The 20761-nt window shown below is 46.7% G+C and overlaps 1 protein-coding gene and 1 long non-coding RNA gene across 2 annotated transcripts; one reads left to right on the top strand and one right to left on the bottom strand.

The window, feature by feature from the left end:
• Positions 1–10015: 10015 nt before the first annotated feature.
• On the top strand, positions 10016–12153 carry LOC110006475 (uncharacterized). The gene is made up of 2 exons (XR_016058908.1): positions 10016–10906; positions 10990–12153. It is a non-coding gene; the product is annotated as an uncharacterized LOC110006475 (long non-coding RNA).
• Positions 12154–13001: 848 nt separating this feature from the next.
• LOC105421916 (uncharacterized) lies at positions 13002–13343 on the bottom strand. The gene has a single exon (XM_011631031.1). The coding sequence runs from the start codon at positions 13341–13343 to the stop codon at positions 13002–13004; it is 342 nt and encodes a 113-aa protein (XP_011629333.1).
• Between the last annotated feature and the right edge of the window lie 7418 nt (positions 13344–20761).

The raw sequence follows: 20761 nt of genomic DNA, 5'->3' as shown, positions 1-20761 counted from the left end.
AATAAATAAAAATAGAATGGAATAAGGTAAAGTAAAATATATAAAGTAAAAAAAGATAAGGTAAAATAAAATGAAAGGGGTAAATGAAATAAAATAAATGAAGTAAATAAGATAAAATAAAATAAAGAGGTAAATGAAATGAAATGAAATCATGAAATAAATGAAGTAAGTCAAATAGAACAAGGTAATGAAGTTAAAGAAATATAATGAAATAGTCCAAAGTAGAATGGATGATATGGGTGAGGTTTAAGTGAATCAAAAGGGCAAGGAGTAAATTGGAAAGAGAGAGACAGAGAGAGAGTTTAAACGAAATGGAATAAAAAGGGAAGAATGACACGAATGAAACAAAACATTGTAAAAGCAAGGGACGAAACGAAAGAAGAGGAACAGGGAGAGGGGCCCTACGTTTGTGGGTTTTGTTTGGAGAGAGAGTGCGGGAAATTGCAGGGAGCTGGCCGTGGCGAAATGGAGAGATGAACGAGAAGGGTAGTGAGCAAGCGAGATAAGGAGAAGTGGGAGATGCACAGAGAGCAGGCGGAGAGAGAGAGGCCCATTGTTTTTTTTAGAGAGAGAAAGAGAGAGAAGATGAGAGAATTGCGTGGGCGAGAGAGAGAGCAGCGACTGGCTGCAGAGGTAGAGAAAGTCAGAAATGGCGGATGGCAGGGAGAGAAGGTGGAGCGAAAAACGCAGGGATGGTGCGAGATGGGGTGGTGGCTGGTGAAGGGCGACTGATGGTTGCGGACGATTAAGGAGCAGAGAATAGCAAGAGGGGTGGCGGCTGCAGCTGCAGCTTGATTTCAGGAGGTGAGCAAGGTTGGGACGTAGTTGCGGGTAAGAAAGAAGAGGTGGTCGAGAATGGAAGGGAAGGGGCAGCAAGGCGGCAGAGATGGAGGTGAAAGATGGTGGAGCAACAAGGTGCGCCACCAGCAGAGATTGGGGGCAGCAGAGTGGTTGGGTGGAAGGAGAGAGGATTAGAGAGCGACAGCAGCAGAGCGAGCGAGTCCCGTGAGTGGTTGCAGGTGGGCCAATGGCAACGTCGCTGAGGTTGGGGGATAACAGTCGGCTGAAGAAGAGGGTCCGGCCAGGAAGGTGGTCAGCAGAGAGAAAGGGCCGAAGATGGGTGGAAGGGATGGTAGTGCACGGCAATGGTGGTGCGCGTACTCGGCAGTAGAAGGGGTTGTGCGCACGGCAATGGGAAGAGGGCTCGGCAGTGGAGGGCTTGGCGGGATTAGCAAGTGGCATAGCAGGGTTGAGGGCGAGGCGCACGGCAATGGGAGGTGGTCACGCTACAGGGAAAGGTCATTGTGAGGGTGCACCGGGAGAAGGTGGTCGTGCGGCAGTGTAGGATGATGCGCGGGGGTGAGGTGGCCGCGATGCGGCAGTGTAGGATGATGAGCGCCGATGAGGTGGTCGCGCTTCGCGAGGGTGTATCGGGAGACGGTGGTCGTGCAGGGAGCGTAAGGAGAGAAATAGAGAAGGAGCATGAATAAAATACGGCCTCCGGCTTATGATTGAGCTCGAGGGTACCAAACTCAAAAATTTCTCTTTTTTTTTTTTCTCGCCAAAACGTGACCCAACAATAAACAAAAGATAGGAATTTTATTAAACAAGTGGGTTCTTGATACAATGCCCGTGATATATATAGAGAACCTACCCAAACATGTCGTTAGATGATCAAAACTTCACTTAATAGATGAAAATTAGTATTTAAATAAATTAAAAAAATTCTAAAATTGGGGGCACAATGATGAGTTTGCCCTTGCCCTAACAATCTATGAAATTTTAAATCAGTCCATGTTTCTTCGTGTGAACTTTCTAAGGCTGATTCGAAACCTTTCCGGCTACCATCCGATCAAAATAATATTGTATTCTTGATGAACTCGAGAAGACGATCATTTGGTTATCCATTTCGAGTCATGAATCAGAGTTTTTGGACCACGATCATGAAGCAGTAAAAACATAGGAAAATGTGCAACTTTAGATTTAAGATTCAGCCTGTTTCTCAGTGTTTTTCTCCCATTTTTTCATTGTAGCGTGATGAGCAAGTTGTCACGATCATTCTGCAACAAGAACGACTCGATTTGATGTCCAGATGACCATGTTCATCCCAGATTTTTGAGGAATCCGACCGTCCATCACTCGCGATATTCCACCCGAAGGAAGCTCTCAACCTCATGGTCATAATGGGTCTGATTTTGCGTTGATCTGTTGGGCAAGCGTCGTGATGTGGGCGTTTGATCAAGGGGACATGCTGCTGGAATTTCCTGCTGCTTTTGGAATTTTTTCTACGAACTTCTCTCTTCGATTTCTCTTGGCTCGGGCCATGACATCGCTGGTGCCATATATCAAATCGATCGGGTCAATGAGACGAACATGCTCCCAAAATTTGATCATGATCCAACCCGGGATGAGGAAGATACAACCATAAAAGTTTTACACCCGAAATTGTGAAGCACCGTTTCCATTAATGGAAACTTATTCGTCAAGGGCATACCATAATATTTTACGCCCTACCCAATTTGGGTAAGTTGGCAATAGCTTGCTCTAGAAGCATCCAAATGCATCGAAATTGGTACTCAAGGGTTTTCGAACTTTTCGAATCCAATGGTGATGGTTTGAAGACCATTTGACGCTCCGATAGTGTTGTTGTAGTTCAAGGTCCATTTTCAGCAAGATAGAGGTATAATTTCCCAAAACTATTTTGTTGTCTTCACTTCTTTAAACTGGTTGAATTGCGATAAAACTTGGTAGGTGCTCTTTGGAGACCCTTAGTTGCATTCTTGCATGTTTCTGTGACATTCTGAGACTGTTGAAAATTTCACTTACAGATCAGGGCTTATTGTTCTGCGTCTTTCGTAGTCCACATACATTTTGATACCTGCGGTCCTAGGTCACGAAATGTAGTCTCCTTATTGCACTGTGGATACAAGTTATGGAAAATGACCTCAAACAGTCTTTCCTTGATCATAATCTATGGAAGGAAGCCATGGAAGATGAGATGAACTCTATCATAAAGAAGCGTGTGTAGGAGTTAGTCCACCTACCACCTAACCATAAATCCACTGGGTGTAACTAGATATTAAAAAATAAACTTAAATACAAAGGTCATATTGAAAAATATAAGGTAAGGCTCGTAGAAAAGGGATATACTCAAAAGAAAGGGATAGATTATTTTGACACCTGTTCACCTGTTGCCAAAATGCCCTCAATTAGAATAATCCTTTCCATAACTGCCTACCTTGACCTAGAATTGCACCAAATGGATATAAGAACCACTTTCTTGAATGGTGAACTTGAAGAAGAAATATTTATGAACCAACTCGAGGGATTTGTGGTGAAAGAGAAGGATAAATTAGTATACAAGCGTAATAAATCCCTATTTGGCCTCAAACAAGCTTCAAGAAGATGGTTCCTCAAATTCCACCAAACCCTTGTAAAGAATGGATTCAATGCAAATGAGGATAATCATTGTGTCTATTACAGGACTAGTGGAAGTGGCATCACTTTCATGACCCTGTATGTGGATGGCATTCTAATAGCTAATAGTACCTTAGACCAAATAAGGGATACAAAGGCATTGCTAGTTTTGACATGAAGGATTTAGGAGAAGCCTCCTATGTGATGGGAATCCAAATTGTGAGAGAGAGAACAGCCCATACAACGCATTTGACACGATCCACATATTGCAAAAAGGTTATTAAGAGGTTCGGTATGAGTGAGTTCAAACCCATTGATACACTCATGGAAAAGAGAGTGAAATTGAGTATCAATATGAAACCGAGTGATGATCTTCAGAGAAGTGAAATGGAAAGGGTCCCATATAGGAGTGTCATGGGGTCACTAATGTATTTAACTATGGGAACTAGGCCCGACCTAACTTTTGCCCAAATTTTGATAGGTCGTTTTCAAAGTGATCCCGGGTTAGAACATTAGAAAGCCGTTAAAAGAATAAAGAGATATCTGAAAGGAACAATTGATTAGGGATTAACATATGGGAATGTGAGTGAGCTGAGAGTTTTGGGATATATGTGGTTGGGTGCCTTGATCTCACGAATCGCGTAGGGAAGACCCTGCTGACAGGGACCCAAGTTCTTTAGAAACCCCGAGGACCGGAGGCCGCTCTCTTGGGAACCACGGCGCTCGCATGGTGAGTACGCGCGCGAATGCAGGCAGGGTACCAACTAGCGAAAGAGGAATTAAGGTCGTGAGACGGGACTTACCTCACGTTGACTGATGATAGGCTCGGGCTAGCTCGCATGGGCGCTCTGTTAGATCACAAAGAAAGCCTCCCAAGTCTAAGAATAGTTCGAACTCGCCTCCCTTAACCTCCTTGATTCTTCCTGCAAACACACACATACATACACATAAAATGTCAAGACAAGTGGGTCAGATGACCCCGACTTGTCCTTTGAATGAGCATACACATACATGTATACTTGAAGGAAAATAAAATGGGGGAGATGATATTGTAGAGCCCATGCCAATTTGACAGCCTTACAATGTCTCCTTGACGAAAGTCTCACGATGTTTTTAATATTGAGAGATATAAGAGGAGGAAAAAATCAGAGAGATGAAGAAGAGAAGAAGAAGAAGAGAGAGAAGGGAGGAAGAGGGGTAGAGGGAATAGGAGAGAGGAGAAAGAGGGAGATGGAGAGAGGCAAGAAGAGAAGAGAGAGAAAGAAGGGAGAGGGCGGACAGAGAGAGAAGATAGACAGAGTTAAAGGAAGAAGAGAAGACATAAACGGAGAAAGAAAGTAGACAGAGGTAGTGAGGGAGAAAGGGAGAGAAGATGGAGATAGGAGAGAAGATAGAGAGATAGTAAGAGAGGGGAGAGAAGATTGAGAGAGGAGACAAGATTAAGAGAAGGGGAGAGAAGATAGAGAGAGATAAGAGAAGATAAGGAGATAGTGAGACAGAGGGGGAGAGAAGATAGGGAGATAGTGAGAGAGAGGGGAGAGAACATTGAGAGAGGAGAGAAGATAGAGTGGTAGAGGAGTGAGGGAAGGAGAAGAGAGAGAAGGAGACAAGAGAGATAAGAGAGAGGAAGAAGAGTTAAGGATAGAGAAAATGGGTTAGAAGAAAGGAGGAGATAGAGAGAAAGGAGGGGAGGGGAGAAGAGAGAAAGCAAGTGGAAGGGCGAAGATAAAAAGAAGATTGAAGAAGGAGAGAAGGCGAGATGGAGGCTAAGCTGGCATTTGGGGAAGAGAGAGGAGATTGGGAAGAGAAGCAACTAGAAGAAAGGAAGAAGGCGAGACGGCGGCTGAGCTGCCGTTCGGGGGAAGAGGGAGGAGACCTGAGAGAGAAGAAGCTAGAAGAAAGGCGAGACGATGACTGAGCTGCCGTTTGGGGAAGAGAGAGGAGACTGAAGAGAGAAGAGTAGAAGAAGGGGATAAGGCCAAACGGCGGCTAAGCCACCATTCGGGGAAGAGGGAGAAGACAGGAGCGAGAGGAAGCTAAAAGAAATGAAGAAGGAGAGATGGCGGCTGGGCTACCGTTCAGGGAAGAGGTGAAAAGAAGGAGAGGGCGAGACGACGGTTGAGGCCTGCCACTCCTAAGAAAAGGGTTAGGCACCACTCTTGGGAAAAGGCTCAGGTCGCCGCTCCGAGGAGAAAGAGGAGGAGAGAGAAAAGGAATTAAAAGGATGAGAGAGGGTGAGGTGGTGGCTGAGGCCTGCCACTATGAGAAAAGGCTTAAGCCACCACTCGATGAGGAGAGAGAAAGGAAAAAGAAGAAGAAAGAAAGGAAGAACATAGAGAAGAAGAGAGGGAAGAAGAGGAGAGAGAGATAAGAGAGGGAAAGAGGAAGGGAGGTTAAGAGAAAGAGAGAGGGTGAGGCGGTGGCTAAATCCTACTATTCTGGAAAAAGGCTCAATCCACTACTGGGTTAGGAGAGAGAAGATAGAGAGGAAGAGAGAGAGGAACAGAGGGAAGAAGAGGTGAAAGAAAGAAGAGAGATAAAGAGAAAGAAGAGAGGAAAGAGAAATAGGAGAGGTAAAGAGGAAGAACAGAGAGAAAGACGAGAGAGAGAAAGGCCGCCGACTCCACTTTGCACGTGGGAAGGGAGAGGGTTACCTAGTAGGTCTTGAATTGGAGGCTAAGACCAATTATAGTAAGTAAAATACTCTCTATCCTCTCTCTCTAACGAAGGTTAAGCAAAATAACCAAGAACAAAGAGCATAAGATTAAAGGGGGAGTCAAAAGATTATGTAAATGATCCAACGATCAATCAACCTCCCATGAGGTATTACATGCTAGGTATATATAGGCAATCATGGGAAGCATGGGTGGATGCCTAAAAACTAACCTAATTGCTAGAAAATATACATTTTCTGAATTAAAAAAATGCTCAAAATTAAGGGCAAAATGACAATTTTTTCCCTCGCCCACAATAAGATGAGTAATTCCAGATCAGTCCTTACCATGGCCGTGAACTCACGTGAACTTCTTGTGGCTATCATGGGGTCCTTCCATCCATCGTCCGGCCAAAATAATATCGGAAACTTGTAGTGCTCGGTGAGGTGGTCATTTTGGTATAGATTTTGATCCTTGAATCGATGCTTTGGGCTGCTAACTTGAGGCGATAAGATTTGTGAGAGGCTTGCGATTTTAGATTCAAGATCTCACATATTTCTTAATTGTTTTCCTCGATTTCGTTACTGTTGGTTAATGAGCGAGTCGTCATGATCATTTTGCAACAAAAATGGTTCGATTTGGTTCCCGAATGACCACTTTCTTAATTGGGGAATTTTTGTCGGAATTGGGAATCTGGTGGCCAGAAATTTCCTCATCTTTGTCCCTGAAATACAGTAAATCCGACCGCTCATCACGCACAAGGTTTGGCCCAAATGGATTCCTCAACGTTGGGTTCGAGATACATCAATTTTTAAGCCAATCATCTATTCAGGCACTGTGATACGACCATTTAATCAAAAGGATCTTCTTTTTCAAAATTCCTGCAACTTTTGCTTTTCCATGGCGATCTTCTCTCTTCGACTTCTCTCGGCTCGGGCCATGTCATCAGGCTTGCCATATATAAAAATGATCAGGCCGATGAGATGAACATCCTCCCAAAATTTTGGGTCCTTTCTACCCAGGATGAAGGAGATACGACCATGGAAAGATCAGCTAGAAATTAGAAGACACAGTTTCCATAAGTAGAAATTGGTTCATCGAGGGTGCACCAGGTTTGCACGCGGCCTACCATTTTTGGTAAGTTGGCTGCAAATTGGTCGAATAAGCTGAAACTTGGTACCCGAGGGTTTTCGGACATTCTGAATCCAATGGAAGTAGTCTGGTGATCATTTGAAGCTCTGACGATAGGGTTGTTCTTACAGGGTCTTCGTTCAGCATGTTAGAGGCAGATTTTTGAAAACCGTTTTGGCGTCTAATCCGCCTTAACTTCGTCGTATCGTGAAGAAGCTTGGCGGGTATTATTAGAAGAACCTTCGGGCATTTTCAATCATTTTTATGCCATTCTGGGACTGTCGCAAATCAAGCTCTGAATCGAGGCTTATTATACTACTGCTTTTGTAGTCCACAGGCATTTTGATACCTGCAGACCTAGGTCGTAAACTGCTTTCTCCTTATGTGCACTGAGGATAACAAGTGTCAAAAAATACCCTTCAATTGCTTGCCTTACCGAATGTTGTGCTTCGAGGGAAGCGATAAGGACGACATTCGAAATCAAAACTGGCCCTTCGGCGTTCTTTTTCTTCCTAACCACAGGATCACACGACCGTCAAAGGGGAAATTATGTGAAGCTGCTTCTGGGAGGGGTGACCAAGGTGGTCAACATCTGGGGGCCATGTTTAAGGGCTTGTTGACCCAAATCTCTAGAGGCTTTGGGGGGAAGAGACTTTGAGCTGATGGTAGGGGCCTTGCTTAAGTGCTTGCAAACCCACTTCAACAGCTCACATTTTTGGTTCCAATGACTGGAGGCCTTCCTTCAGGGCTCATAGACCCAGTTGATTAGAATCCGGGTTTGTCTGACAGTAGGGGGCCTTGCTTAAGGCCTTTCTTCCGAATCAGTCAGATTTTGTTTGGTCTTCTGGTGGAGGTCCACGTCTGAGACGGTGCTTTCTAATGGAGTTCCACGTCTAAGGCTATGTTTTAGATAGACAGCCAAGGAGCCCTTAGTGGGTGTGTGTGCTGATACACTAGGTTAGCTTTGACAAGCAGGGTACCTCTTTTGCGAGGCGGCCTCTTTGGGGTGTGAATCCTAGTCTCAACTGTGCCTAGTCAGGGGTGTCTGGTGACCGGTATGAAATGTCTAGATTGAAACAGCAACTGGGAACCTGGAGGAGGCTTCACCCTGAAGTCGGTGGCCAATTTTGACCTGACTTGACAGTTATCTGCCTTTGAGAGCATCTTTGGCTTGTCATCATGGCTTTCTTGTTTTTTCGTTGACTTCTTGAGGATGAGGTGCTTTAGCATGGAACCCTGATTTGCCGTCTAAGCACTTATTCTGGTTCTTGGGTCATTTCGTGAATGGACTCAGGTCGTTGGAATTTTTTTTAAGGCTCTTTTTGGGTCCCAATAGTAGGGTATTTGATGCCAGGGATTTTTCTTGAAGTGTTGGCTGAAGCTGCCTATGGAGGCGAGTGCTGCATCAACCTGCTTATTTGTTTAGGAGCCTTTTTGGGTTTTAACCCGAACAGGGGAAGTGGCACCGCAGGGCGGTTTTCACCAACTTCCTTCTTTTATTGGGCTCTTTTACCCATGACCTCATGGTCATGTCCACCCTTTTCCATTTTTACTGACCGTGCCCTTTTAGGTTTTTCACCGTGCCAGGCTTTTTATTTAGAGAACGCTCTTACTCATGACTTCATGGCCATCCCATCCGTCATTTTTACTCATAGTGCCCTTTTCTGGTTTCACCATACCCATTTTTTTTGGTAGAGGCGTGTTTAGGGTAATGCCACATGGACCTTGGCTATGGTTTAGGGTTATATAGCTCGGACCGTAGTGCGAAGTAGTTTAACATCAACATGTGCTATAGTTTAGAGTCGTATATCTTGGACTGGTGTACAAAGCAGTTGAACCTCATACGAACAAGATGTGTGTTATAGTTTAAGGTCGTATAGTTTGGACCCGTGTGTGAAGCAATTTAACGTCATGCGAACAGGACATGTGCTATAGTTTAGGGTCATATAGCTTGGACCAATGTGCGAAGCAGTTTAACGTCATGCGGCTAAGACGTGCATTATAGTTTAGGTCATACAACTCGGACCATGGCTAGGCAGTTGAGGGTCTTGCAGCACGGACCGTTGGGGATTGCATGTGCCTTTGTGGTGGCATACGACAAGGAGGGCTTAACCCGATCAATTGGGGAGGGGGATAAGCACACACACAAGGCTCGTGTGAAGGGAAGATGTGCCATGAGGAGTTGAAAGGTTGCGTTCGGCAACGTGAGCAGGAAGACGGCCAAGGGCAAAAGCATTCATTAGCGGATGTGCACTCGTGCGCACAATAGTTGAGCACATCGAGTGCACATGGTGGCTAGGATGCGCACGGGTGAGGGACGCGTGCTTTGGTCTGGAGGTGGCGGTCTGAGGAAAGGAGACTTGTACGAAGGCTTTGTCATATGTGTGAAATGTATGCGTGAAGGAGGGGCCCGCATATGGCGGCTGGGGGCACGCATGTGGGTGTGCACATGAGGAAGAGCTGCTCGGGACGACTGTAAATGGCAATCAGCGACTGGGATGCGAGATCCCCAGCTCAGCTCGGGTTCTAGACCTGGCTTGCCCTGTTTATTGCAACTTGAGGGCAAACGATGGCTGGAAGGGAGCATCTCGGGCTTGGGTGGTAGCCCGACTCGGTCCGGCCCATTTCCATTTGAACTCCTACTATATTTGGCTTCCCGAGGTGCCCTTGCCCCTTTCAAAAATGGCACAACATCACTTGTGGTCTTGGGCGGTATTTGCCCTTTTGTGTGGGGCAAGATTGGTAAGCATTGAGTATAGAACGGGGTAAAAACCTTTTCACTTTTTACTAGAGAGTTTTAGCCGGCTACGAAGAGTGTTCCGGTAAGGGAAAGAGTGTGAGTGGTTTAGGCAAGTGCTTAGCGGGGAGTTTTTTGACAGGAGCAGGAATTTCGGGCTGTGGCAGAAGAGCTCTAGTGGGTTGCAGGGTTTTTGTATAGGTATTCCGTCGAGAGTTCCGACAAGGAGCTTGCTGGATAGTTTTTCGGTGAGAGGAGGGAAGAGTGCAGGGAGGTCGAGCGATTTTGGTGGGTTTCAGCAGGTTTTCCAGCGAGCGTATGCCGGGGCGCAGGAGTTCTAGCGATGAGTGCACAGAGAACTCCAGCAGGGAAACCGCAGGGAGAGAGGGCTCCGAGGTGAAGTTTGAGGGAGATTCACGAGAGGTGAAGGTTTTCCGACGGGCGGTGAAGGATTTTTTGGTGCAGGAAGCCAGAGAATCACAGGCGGTTGGGGCAACCGAGGGGTCACAATCCACACGTGTGCTTTCTCCCTCACACGTGCCGTACGATGAAGGTCCGCACGTGCGAGAGGACGTCGCATGCAAGAGCACATGTGCGATTGCAGGGCACGTGTGAGAGAGAAAGCACACGGCGGCAAGTCCAGGGAGCTACGCACAGTGGCTTGAGTGGAGAGACGTGCACGAGGGCCTGACGAATTAGCGCACAACAGTCTAAGTCAGATAGGGGGGCGCACGACGGCTAGAGGGCATACTGCAAGAGAAGGGTGCGTCTGGTGGTTTAGAAATGCATGGATGATGGGATGGAAGAGAGACGCGCTCAGCAGCATTAGAAAAGCGCTAAGAGGGAGCATGCAGCGGTTTGGGATAGAGTAAGCGCACAGTGGTTTAAGGTCCTTGCGCGAGAGTGAGACGCGGCGGCTTTAGAGAGTCTTGCGCGATGGCCAGGATTTCGGGTGACCAAGGGTCAGGTAAGCCCTAGCGCCTTTCGTTCTTTTGATTTTTTAGCTTGAAATTTAGCACGTTTGACCCCATTTCTGCTATGTATCTGTAGACACCGATGACGCGCCTTGGTGCGTGCCTATTCGTCGAATGACCAGGGCTTCAGGAATTCCCAAGATGAAGGCTCCTGTAGGGAATAATACAGTAGAGGACGCTATAATTATTGAGGTTGACGAGCCTCTGATGGAGGTTAAGGAAGAACCGGTGGATATGATGAACATTGACCCCCATGAACCATCCTCCTCGTCTTGTCCACCTCAATCCAGGGGAGGGATCGTGCCGCTGCCTCACTCTGGTCGGGTCATCTTCACCCCTGCTTGGTTCACTCCCGAGGGTGTTGTTCCAGAACAGCTAAGGATCCCCTTTTCTGTGCAGATAGAGGGGCTGGATTTCCTAAACACCGAGATCAGTGTGAGTATGGGGTAGAGCTCTAGAAGGTCGTCCGTCGCCTCATAAGCAGGTCTTCTCTTGAGGACTTGATACAACTTCCTGAGCTTTTGGGAAAGACCACAACGAACTTGACAGCCTTTGGAGCTCCCAAGGCTTACCAGCTTAAAAGCGATTATGGGGGAGTTAGCTCTAATGGCAAAAGAGATCCTGAAGCAGGAAAGACTGATCTCAGCAACGCTGAGCCCGTCCATCAGTCCCCTGTTTGATTTTTTCTCGGACACCCTCTATTTTTGGTTATGTCGAGGGTCACCTGGAAGAGTTCAAAAATGATTTAGCATATAGGGAGGGTTTTCATTCAACCCTTGAGGTCCATTCACTGAAGGAGGGGGAGTACACTGCCCTAGGGGGAATTTCTTTCCCGGACAACGCAGCTAGCATGCTCGTTCTTCGATGTCATATTGACGAGGCAGAGGCCTTACTATCCCGAGTTCGCAAGGAGATGAGGGACTTCCCTTCTGCCGATCTGGTATCGGGCACCTTTCCATCATTAGCAAGGCAACGGGCTCCCTTACAGTAGCTGTATTGAAGGACAGGTTGGCGATGTATTGAAGGACAGGTTGGCGATCAGGCAGCGCGTATCCGTAGGGCTCATAAGGAATGATTGGCCGGTGATCCTCGCATGCTTCTGCCTTTGCCATTGTTGCTCTGTCCTACCTTTGCTTCGAGGCCTTTGGTATATTTAGTTCCTTAGAAACGTGAACTTGTTATTTGTAACCTCTATTTCGTAATGGAGCGAAAGCCTCTGCTTGCTCATGCTGATTGTTTCCCCCTTTTTCTTATCCACATAGCCTTGTGCATTTTATTCGCAATTTCCTTTCCACAGCCTTTGCTTTTCCTGAGGGTGGTGAATTTGTTGAGAGTGAACATGTTTCCCCTTGCATGTGCCTTTTGACTTGAACGCCCTTTCGGGTTTTCACTCAAGTCCTTGGGGTATGCGCCATTTCTAGTTTTCGCAGGACCTTGGAAGAGAATTGTTTTTCTTGCGGCATGTTTACCCGTGGTTTTCACACCACGTTTGCTGTCTTTCTTTTGATGTTTTTTTTTTTTTTACTCACAATAGCTGACAATGTTACCGTGCCCCATCATTTTTCTTTTGCTCCTTCTTTTTCTGATCTTTTTGCCTGCAACGCCCTTTCAGGTCATGCCGTTGGGATCATAGAGGTCGTGTGTTTTAGGGTCGTACACCAAGACCTGAGGCTGTGTTTAAGGCCACGCCTTCGAGACCGTAGAGGTAGTGTGTTTTAAGGTTGTACACCAAGATTTGAGGGCGTATTTTAAGGTCATGCCCTTGAGACCATAAAAGTCATGGGTAGTACCATTTCAGGTAATGTCCATTGATGGGGGGTATTGCTTCTTCTCCATCTGACCGGGCCAGTATATAAGCTCTGTTTGGAGAGGCCTTCTTTATCACAAAAGGGCCTTCCCATTTTGGCTCTAAGTTTCCCTTGTGTCGCCCATGCATGACAATCGGTCTCCTTATTGTCAAGACTAAGTCACCACAGGTGAAGGAACATGCTTTGACTAATTTGTCAAAAGCTAGTTTGTTCCTGCCCCGATAGACTTCGAGGTTCTGTTGGGCCTTGAACCTTTTCTCATGCCAGTTTTCTTTGTTTTTTACATTGACTTCTGCAAGACAGCATAGAGAGTCTTGTTGAAGGCCTCGGCTAGACCATTTGCCCGAGGGTTGTACATGGTAGAGTATTTCCAGTCAAAGCAAAACTGGGTGGCCAAGCGGTCGATGTACTGACTTCTGTATTGCAGGCCAGTATCTGATGTGATCTGATCAGGTACACCAGATCGGTAGATGATGTGATGCTGCACAAAAATAGCTACCGACATTCCAGGAACATGCTTGAGGCAAATTGCTTCGGCCCACTTAGAGAAGTAGTCCGTAGCAGCTAAGATGTAGGTGTGACCCAATGCCGAAGGGGGTTTGATGGGTCCTATGATGTCCATGCCCTAATGCTAGAAGGGCAATTATGTTGCTGTAGGGTGTGGAGGCTCCAGTGGTCGGTGAATGAAATTTGCGTGCATCTAGCATATTTGGCATCTTTTAGCGTTAGCTAAGGAGTCAGCGACCATCGACAGCCAGTAATACCCCAATCTGCCAATGCGCTCATTAAGCTTAGGGCTTGATTGGTGCAACCCGTAAATCCTAGTATGCAGCTCTTCGCACACCTGATGCGACTCTCTTGTGTCAACACACTTAAGAAGGATGCCGTCGAAGGAACGTCGAAAGAGGATGTTTCCCTCAAGCAGGGTATACGTGGTGGACATCCTTCACATGTTATTGCTCTCGATGCGGTCATCTGGTAACCAGATGTGCTTGATGAAGTTGACTATAGGTTCTCTCTAATTCTCAACTTGCTCGATTTCGGTACATAGAGGGTCAGAAAACTCAGTCTCGTGTTGTTTGGATGCCATGATTTGGGCTTGCTTGTCTTGCCTCTCAACTTTGAGAGCATCCTTGGCGGTGAGTAGTGCCCCGAACGAGTAAGACGAACATTCTGGGAAAAGGGCCCTTTCATCGTCCACATCTAACTCGTCCATTAGCTTGATATGCCTCCCCTCTGCTACCCATATAGGTGTTGGATCTTTTGACAAGAACTGAGCGGTTGCACTAAGATTGGCGAGGGCATCTGCTTGAGAATTTAACCTGTGGGGGACATGTCTGAGGGAAAAATTATCGAGTTGTGCCATCAAGGTTTTAGCAGTGTCGTGATAGGGCTTGAGGTTGTCTTTTCTTACATCATATACCCTTTTGAGCTGCCAAATTACTAACTCAAAATCATCGAAGATGGCCAATCGTTACAATTTTAGGTCTAAGGCAAGTTCGAGCCCTATTATGAGTGCTTGATATTCAGCTGCATTGTGCGACCAAACCCTTGTGAGGGAGAAATACAAGAGGGATAATGCCATCATGCAGGGTTGAGAATACTACCCCCGCTTTGCCTTGTTCTGATTGGAAGGCCCCATCAAAGTGCATCTTCTAATCATAAGGCTCTTCCGTGCAGAATATTCCTTCGCCTGGGAGGTCGCTTGACAAGGGGGAATCTGTCGACAATGGATGCGCTACCAAGAAGTCTGCTAGAGCCCGACCCTTGATAGATTTCTGCGGCACATAGGTGATGTTAAATTCCATTAATAACAACGACTATTTTGCGAACTGTCGTGACAAGCAAGGGCGTGTCATAAGGAATTTGATGGGGTCAGCTCGTGAGATGAGCTGGACTTCATGGGTGAGCAAGTAGTGGCAAAGCTTCTGAACTGCGAAGATTAGGGCTAGGCACATCTTCTCAATTGGTGGGTAGTTCTTTTCAGCCCATTGCATCTTGCGACTAAGATAATATAAGGCGGTTTCCTTTCCTTCTTCATTATTCTGCGTGAGGAGCGTGCCTAGTGAGTCGTCAAGAGAGGTCACATATAGGATCAAAGGCTTCCTCGGTACAGGGGTGGAGAGAACATTGGGTTCAATAAGTATGCCTTGATGTCATCTAGAGCTGACTGGCATTCAACATCCCATTTCTTTTATCAACAGGCACGTGAAGGGTTTACAAGGTCCTGAGAGATTGGCGATAAACCTTCGAATGTAAGCAAACTTCCCTGGAGAGACTGAAGGTCACGAAGTTTCCTTGGCGGGGGCATCTCTTGGATGGCCTTGATTTTGACAGGCTCAATCGCTAATCCTTGATACCTGACGATGAACCCCAAGAATTTCTCAGATTGCTCATCGAAGGCATATTTCAGGGGGATCATTTTGACTTGATGAGGGCGGAGTCACTCAGATACCCGTTCAAGATCTAGGATATGGGCGTCTTTCTCTTTGGATTTCACCACTAAATCGTCCATGTAACATTCCACTTCCTTATGCAACATATCATTAAAGATAGTGGTCATGGTTCACTGATATGTGGCCCATGTATTTTTCAACCCGAACGAGATCATTGTATATTAGAAAACCCCCTTTGGAGTCAAGAAGGCGGTGGCTTCTTCATCTTCAGGTGCCATCCTTATCTGATTATACCTTGAGTACCCATCCATGAAGGACAAGGTTTGACAGTGAGCCGTGGAGTCAATGAGCATTTCAATGAACATGTCGCGTTTAGATAACAAAAATTGATACAAACCCTTGTTTTCTCATTCTTCTTCTCGATTGACATGACATTGGCTAGCCACTTTGGGTATTTGACCTCCCGGATGAAGCCTGCTTCCTTGAGTCTACTTACTTCGGCATTAATCTGAAGTTCAAGATAAGGCCGAAACCTTCTTGACTTTTGTTTTATGGGCTTAAAGGACAAGTCAATGCCGAGTCGATGGATTGCAACTTAAGGGTCAAAGCCGGGCATCTCATGATAATGCCAAGTAAAGACATCCCGGTTTGCTCGTAGGAAGGCAGCATAGCGTTCTTTCTCATCTGGCGGCATGTTGGCTGAAATGAAGGTCGGCCTCGGGTTAGTTTCATCTCGCAAGTTTCTCTTTTAGGTCGTTAGCCGTGGCCTGTCCACCTTCTTCCCATACTTCAGGGGCTTCCTGAACCTCCGCGTTGTCGGCAGTCGGAGACCTAAGTGTATCTTCTTCAATTTCAAATACTTTCATCTTCGAATTTGCAGACACCCGTACCCTTGCCATCTGTACTTTGGTTGGGGTTTCAATGATATGAAGCATATTGGTCGCCTCGAAACTTGCCCAAACTGGGAAGGGTCAGTTTCGAGAAGAGGGAGGTCAAGAGACTGAGAAGACGGGCTTTGAGAAACTGGGGTCAATTGGCCCGGGGGCGATTCCAACAAAGGGGCTTCAGACAATGAGGGGGAGAGACTTTGAGGTGCAGCACTGGTGTGATCAACATTAATCAACCCCTCGCCAATTTATACCATGTGACATGCCTCATGAGAAAAGAAGCTTTGTCCCCTTGACTCTTTCATCCGTTGCTCCAAGTCAGGCTCGGGAGGCCATTGAGACTTCTTTGGCTTAGGATTTCTGTATCACTCGATAAGCTTCTCAATAGTGGGAGGAGGCTTCTTATTGGCTCTAGAAGCCAAGGCATTAGCGACTGATAGGAACCCAGCTGCTTGGGTCACCGTCTTCGTAAGCTATTTACGATGCTGCTTGCTAATGTTACAACTTTTAAGCTCTTTATCAAGAGCCTCAAAGTCTGGGCATTCAAAAGTCATACCTGTAAGAGACAGGTTAGAAAAGAAGGGCTCGAAGAATCGGGGATAGAAGAAGGGTGAGAGATTTTGGGGTCATCACTCAGATTGGACCGAGCCAGGTGGCTTTTAACGTCGTCACTTGGATTGGACATGTGTAGGGGACCTTGCTTGGACCATTGAGGGGTGCTTTTAATGTCGTCACCCTTGTTGGACGTGTGGGAGGCCTGAATTGGTCTTGGAATCCCTTCTTGACTAATTTGTGGGTCCTGGTCAGTGGTAGTGACTGACTTGGGGAGAAAATCTCACAATGTCGGCAGTGGAGGCACAAGTGAAAGGAATTATGCCTCAGCTGGGCATTGAAGGGTCGTCCTCCTTCGACGTGCAGCCCTCGGTACTCATCTTTTCTTACCCCTCTTCTTGGCTGGCATAGGCTTATCGGGCTCATGAGGCTTAGGAGCTTGCCTCGTTTGGCGAACCTCCTCCCTTTTCTTGGACTTCATTCGGTTTCACCCTCGATAGATCTGTCATGGTTGAGAAGTGGAGGGCTCATCTGACTCGGAAGATTTCGACGATGCATCGTCACAGGAGGTTTGTGCCTGAGTGACCTCTTGTGTCCAAGGGCTTGAGTGTCACCTGCAGGGATGGGGACCGAGATTTCAACTGTGAGGTGCCCCCTTTGGACCTTCTCCACCACTATGGTTCGGAAAGCAAAGCACTAAGCTAAATCATGGCCATGTACCTGGTGGTATGGCCATCAGATATCCTCGGTCCCTTGGGCAATGTGCCTGGGCTGCCTTGATGGCCGCGGTGCAATGAATCCTTCTTGAATCATCATGGTGAACATTGCTGGGAGAAAATCCAGCGGCAGTCCATCAGAATAATCCTCTTGCTCCTCTTCTTGAGCTGTCACCATATGGGATGCCTTAATTGCCTCGAATTCTTCCTAGAGGGCGTCTAGTTGAATCTGTCCCCTTTGGATTAAGGCTTCGATATGGTCCTTGAGAGTGAAGCACTCCTAACTGGAGTGGCCCAACATTGTATGATAGACACAATAATTCTTGTGCATGACGAGATCAGCCTCTTATTGCTTCCTTATCTCAGGCGGAGTAATCATCTCTTTTTTTAGCAACATTTGCAGTAGGGCAGGGACCAACTCCTTATTGAAGCTGTAAACCTTGTTCCTCTTTTTTGCCCAGTAGTCCTTTTGATAAAGATTTTGAGGTGGAGGCACCTTATTGTAGGCCTGGGGCTGCTGTTGCCTTGCCAGAGGTGTTCCTTGAGCATTGATGGGATGCACCCTTTGGAGAAATCTAGAGTTTGAAGAGGGACTTTCTTGGAATCAGACACGGTGACAGTGGCCCTGATTGCTCCCCTTTGCTGATTGCCCAAGAATTAAGGCAGGAATATCAAAATTTCGGCTATTTTTCCCTCTTGATGATGGTGTTTGAAGTTTGCCGTGGTGCTTAAGGAGGCTCTCTATGCAGACTACTTTAGAAATCAGATCCGTTATAGAGGTGGGGTTTAAAGCCTCAACATGCAGGAGATTTTCGATCGCATGTTACGCACAAAGGTCTGAACAACATCAATCTCAGGCATGGGGTTGGTCTGGCATGCAGCCAGATCTCTCCTTCTTGCAATAAATTGGTCTACTGGCTCTTCCGGACCTTGGGTCATAATGAGAAGCTCGATGACTTGTACTTCTCTGTCAACTTCATAGAAGCACTTGTAAAACAAGCGCTCCATCTCTTCCCAGGTTTGTAGTGTGTTTGGAGGGAGCTGAGCATACCACTTGAAGGCCAACCCATCGAGAGTCTCAACAAAATGATGGAGAAGGAGTCTCCCATCAGCAGCCGTCTCTTGACATGCCGAGGTGAACTTGTGCCGTTGAAGACAGGGAGAACTTGTGCCGTTGAAGACAGGGAGTCTCCCTTTCTGGTAATTAGGCGAAAAAGGGAGCAGGTCATTATAAGAAGGGTAAGGCTTCTGATATTGGGACGTCTCTCGTAACTCGAGGATCTGCCTGTCCCGCAGGCTATGGCTGAGCACAACATCGATGTTAGCCTGCGAGACCTGTCGAGGGAAAGAATGGTCATGAGAGTTGGGAGGAGGCGGCTGTCTTAGGAGCTCCTCAACGGGATGGGTAAGCTAAGGAGAATTAGCCTCATGGTGAGATCAATTCCCAGGGAGCCTGACACTCTCCATTCGTTCAATCTTCTCCATCATATGGCCTATCATGCCCTCCAGCCTAATCAGACATTCTTCAAGTTCGTCGTCATGCTGTTCGACGACCATCACGCTAAATCTCTCTTCGAAGGGAGAGGTGTCCTGCACGGCCGACGCTTTGCGTGTTTAGCGTACTGGGTGAGGGAGATCGGTCAGCAGGGGCTGGACTTGCCCAATTAGATTTGGGCCCAAATGCAGATCGGGTGAGAATCGGTTCCTGATGGTCTTGGGATCGTGGGTATTGCTGGCTAGGGTCATCCCCTACAATGGTGACGGCTACGTAAGCCTCTACCCCTCTCTCTTCGGGCTTGGTTGCCATCAGTAATGGGTAAAAGACATTCTTAGCCAGGGGGTCGACAGGCTTGCTTGCCTCGATCTTTCCAGGCTTCTTCTTCGGCGCGATCCGCATGCCCTTTTCATGCTTGGTTCTCAGGTTTTGGTACACTCCCCACTAGAATCGAGAACGAGATCATAATTGGGAACGGTTGGCCCTCTTTGAACAGGCCAAAGCATTAGGGGCCGGCAATGATAGTCCGTTTGGAATTTTTAGACTATCTTGGCCAGGGAAGAAAAGAATTAAGAAGGACCTCGTCGATGAAGGGAGTCTTCCCTCGAGCTTACTTCGTAGCTCTCGGTGGATTGCATAATGGTACTCTTGGGGAAGACCTTTGAGTACCTTGTCTGCAAGGGTTTCACCCAAGGAGAAGGGGCGAACGGGGGAGGAGTTGGCTGCTACTAGCCTTTCGGCCTGGAGCTCAGTGTAGACCATGGTACTGGTGCATGTGCGCTTCTTGAAGAGGGTTTCTAAGTGACCTGGGGGTCGACCTGGGCTCTAGTGGTAGGTCCGGGCTTAGAAGGCACAGTGTCGCGAGCACGTGTACGTGAAGAAGTGGCCTTGTGACCACCCCTCACAAAGTGTGCATGCATGTGCCGGGAGGGATGACGAGGAGGTCGCCTCTCGTGTGCTCGAGAAAGTGCAGCGGCAGATCTTCCCTGAGTAGTGTAATGCACATGAACATGATGTACAGGGTCAGGTCTAAGAAGACCCAAACCTTGACAATGACCTGAAACAAGCTGAGGGCTGCCCTGAGGTGTATCTCTAGTGGATGAACCACGAGCTTTGACGAGTGTGTGTGAGGCAGAGGTCTTTTAAGAAGTTCTTGAATCATCTGTTTTACAACCCAGTCAAGCATTGAACAATTAGAATCATGTGTGATAATCAAGCCACCATAGCCATGGTAGTAGAACCAAGGTTTCATAGGAAATCAAGACACATAAGAGCTCAATATCATTGTGTGAGAGAAGAGATTGCAGCTAGTGAGATGGAAGTAGGATATATTCCATCGGATGCAATGCATGCTGATCCATTTACTAAAGGCTTGGTTGCTAGTGCTTTAATGAGGCATGTGCATGGGATCGGGCTAAGGAGGTTAACATAGTTGTTATTACTTTCTCCCTTCATTATGACTATTTATTTTATAGATGTGTATGAATGTTTTACATTACTTTATTGTGTGTGATAATGAGAGTGAGATTCGATTAAGGTCTCAAAAGGCCAAGTGGGAGAATTTTGGCAATATGGCCTTTCAAGGCCTTAAGGTCAATAGTCTTTCGCTTAGTGAGAGGTAGTGAGAGCGATAGAATCTGCGTACTTTGCGAATTGGGGCCCAGATTCTTTTACCATGAGTACATGAGGCATTGGGAGGTTACATTTTTAGAAATGAATCTCTTAAGGAGGAGTAAGGGTCACCTCGTAATCAGGAATTTTAATTAGAATGCCTCATGATTAATTATGATTAGCTAGGGCTTGGAGAATCCAATCGAGTAGTATAGAACCCGAGTGTTTGTTGAGAGTTGACCCTGTATGAGATGGTCAAGACTCATGAGACATGAGTCTGTAATCTAACACGAGATCATTCCATGTTATGTGTGCTCTCATTTGCAAGGGAAGCCACTCTTCTTAAGTTTTATCTAACTTAGAAGAGCCAGTGTACATGTGCT

Source organism: Amborella trichopoda, chromosome 7 (assembly GCF_054954075.1).
Source record: "Amborella trichopoda isolate Santa Cruz 75 chromosome 7, AtrichopodaSantaCruz75HAP2 v2.0, whole genome shotgun sequence".
Classification (NCBI taxonomy): Eukaryota; Viridiplantae; Streptophyta; class Magnoliopsida; order Amborellales; family Amborellaceae; genus Amborella; species Amborella trichopoda.
The sequence above is the reverse complement of the archived record's forward strand: the minus strand, read 5'-3'. Positions and strand labels throughout refer to the sequence as shown.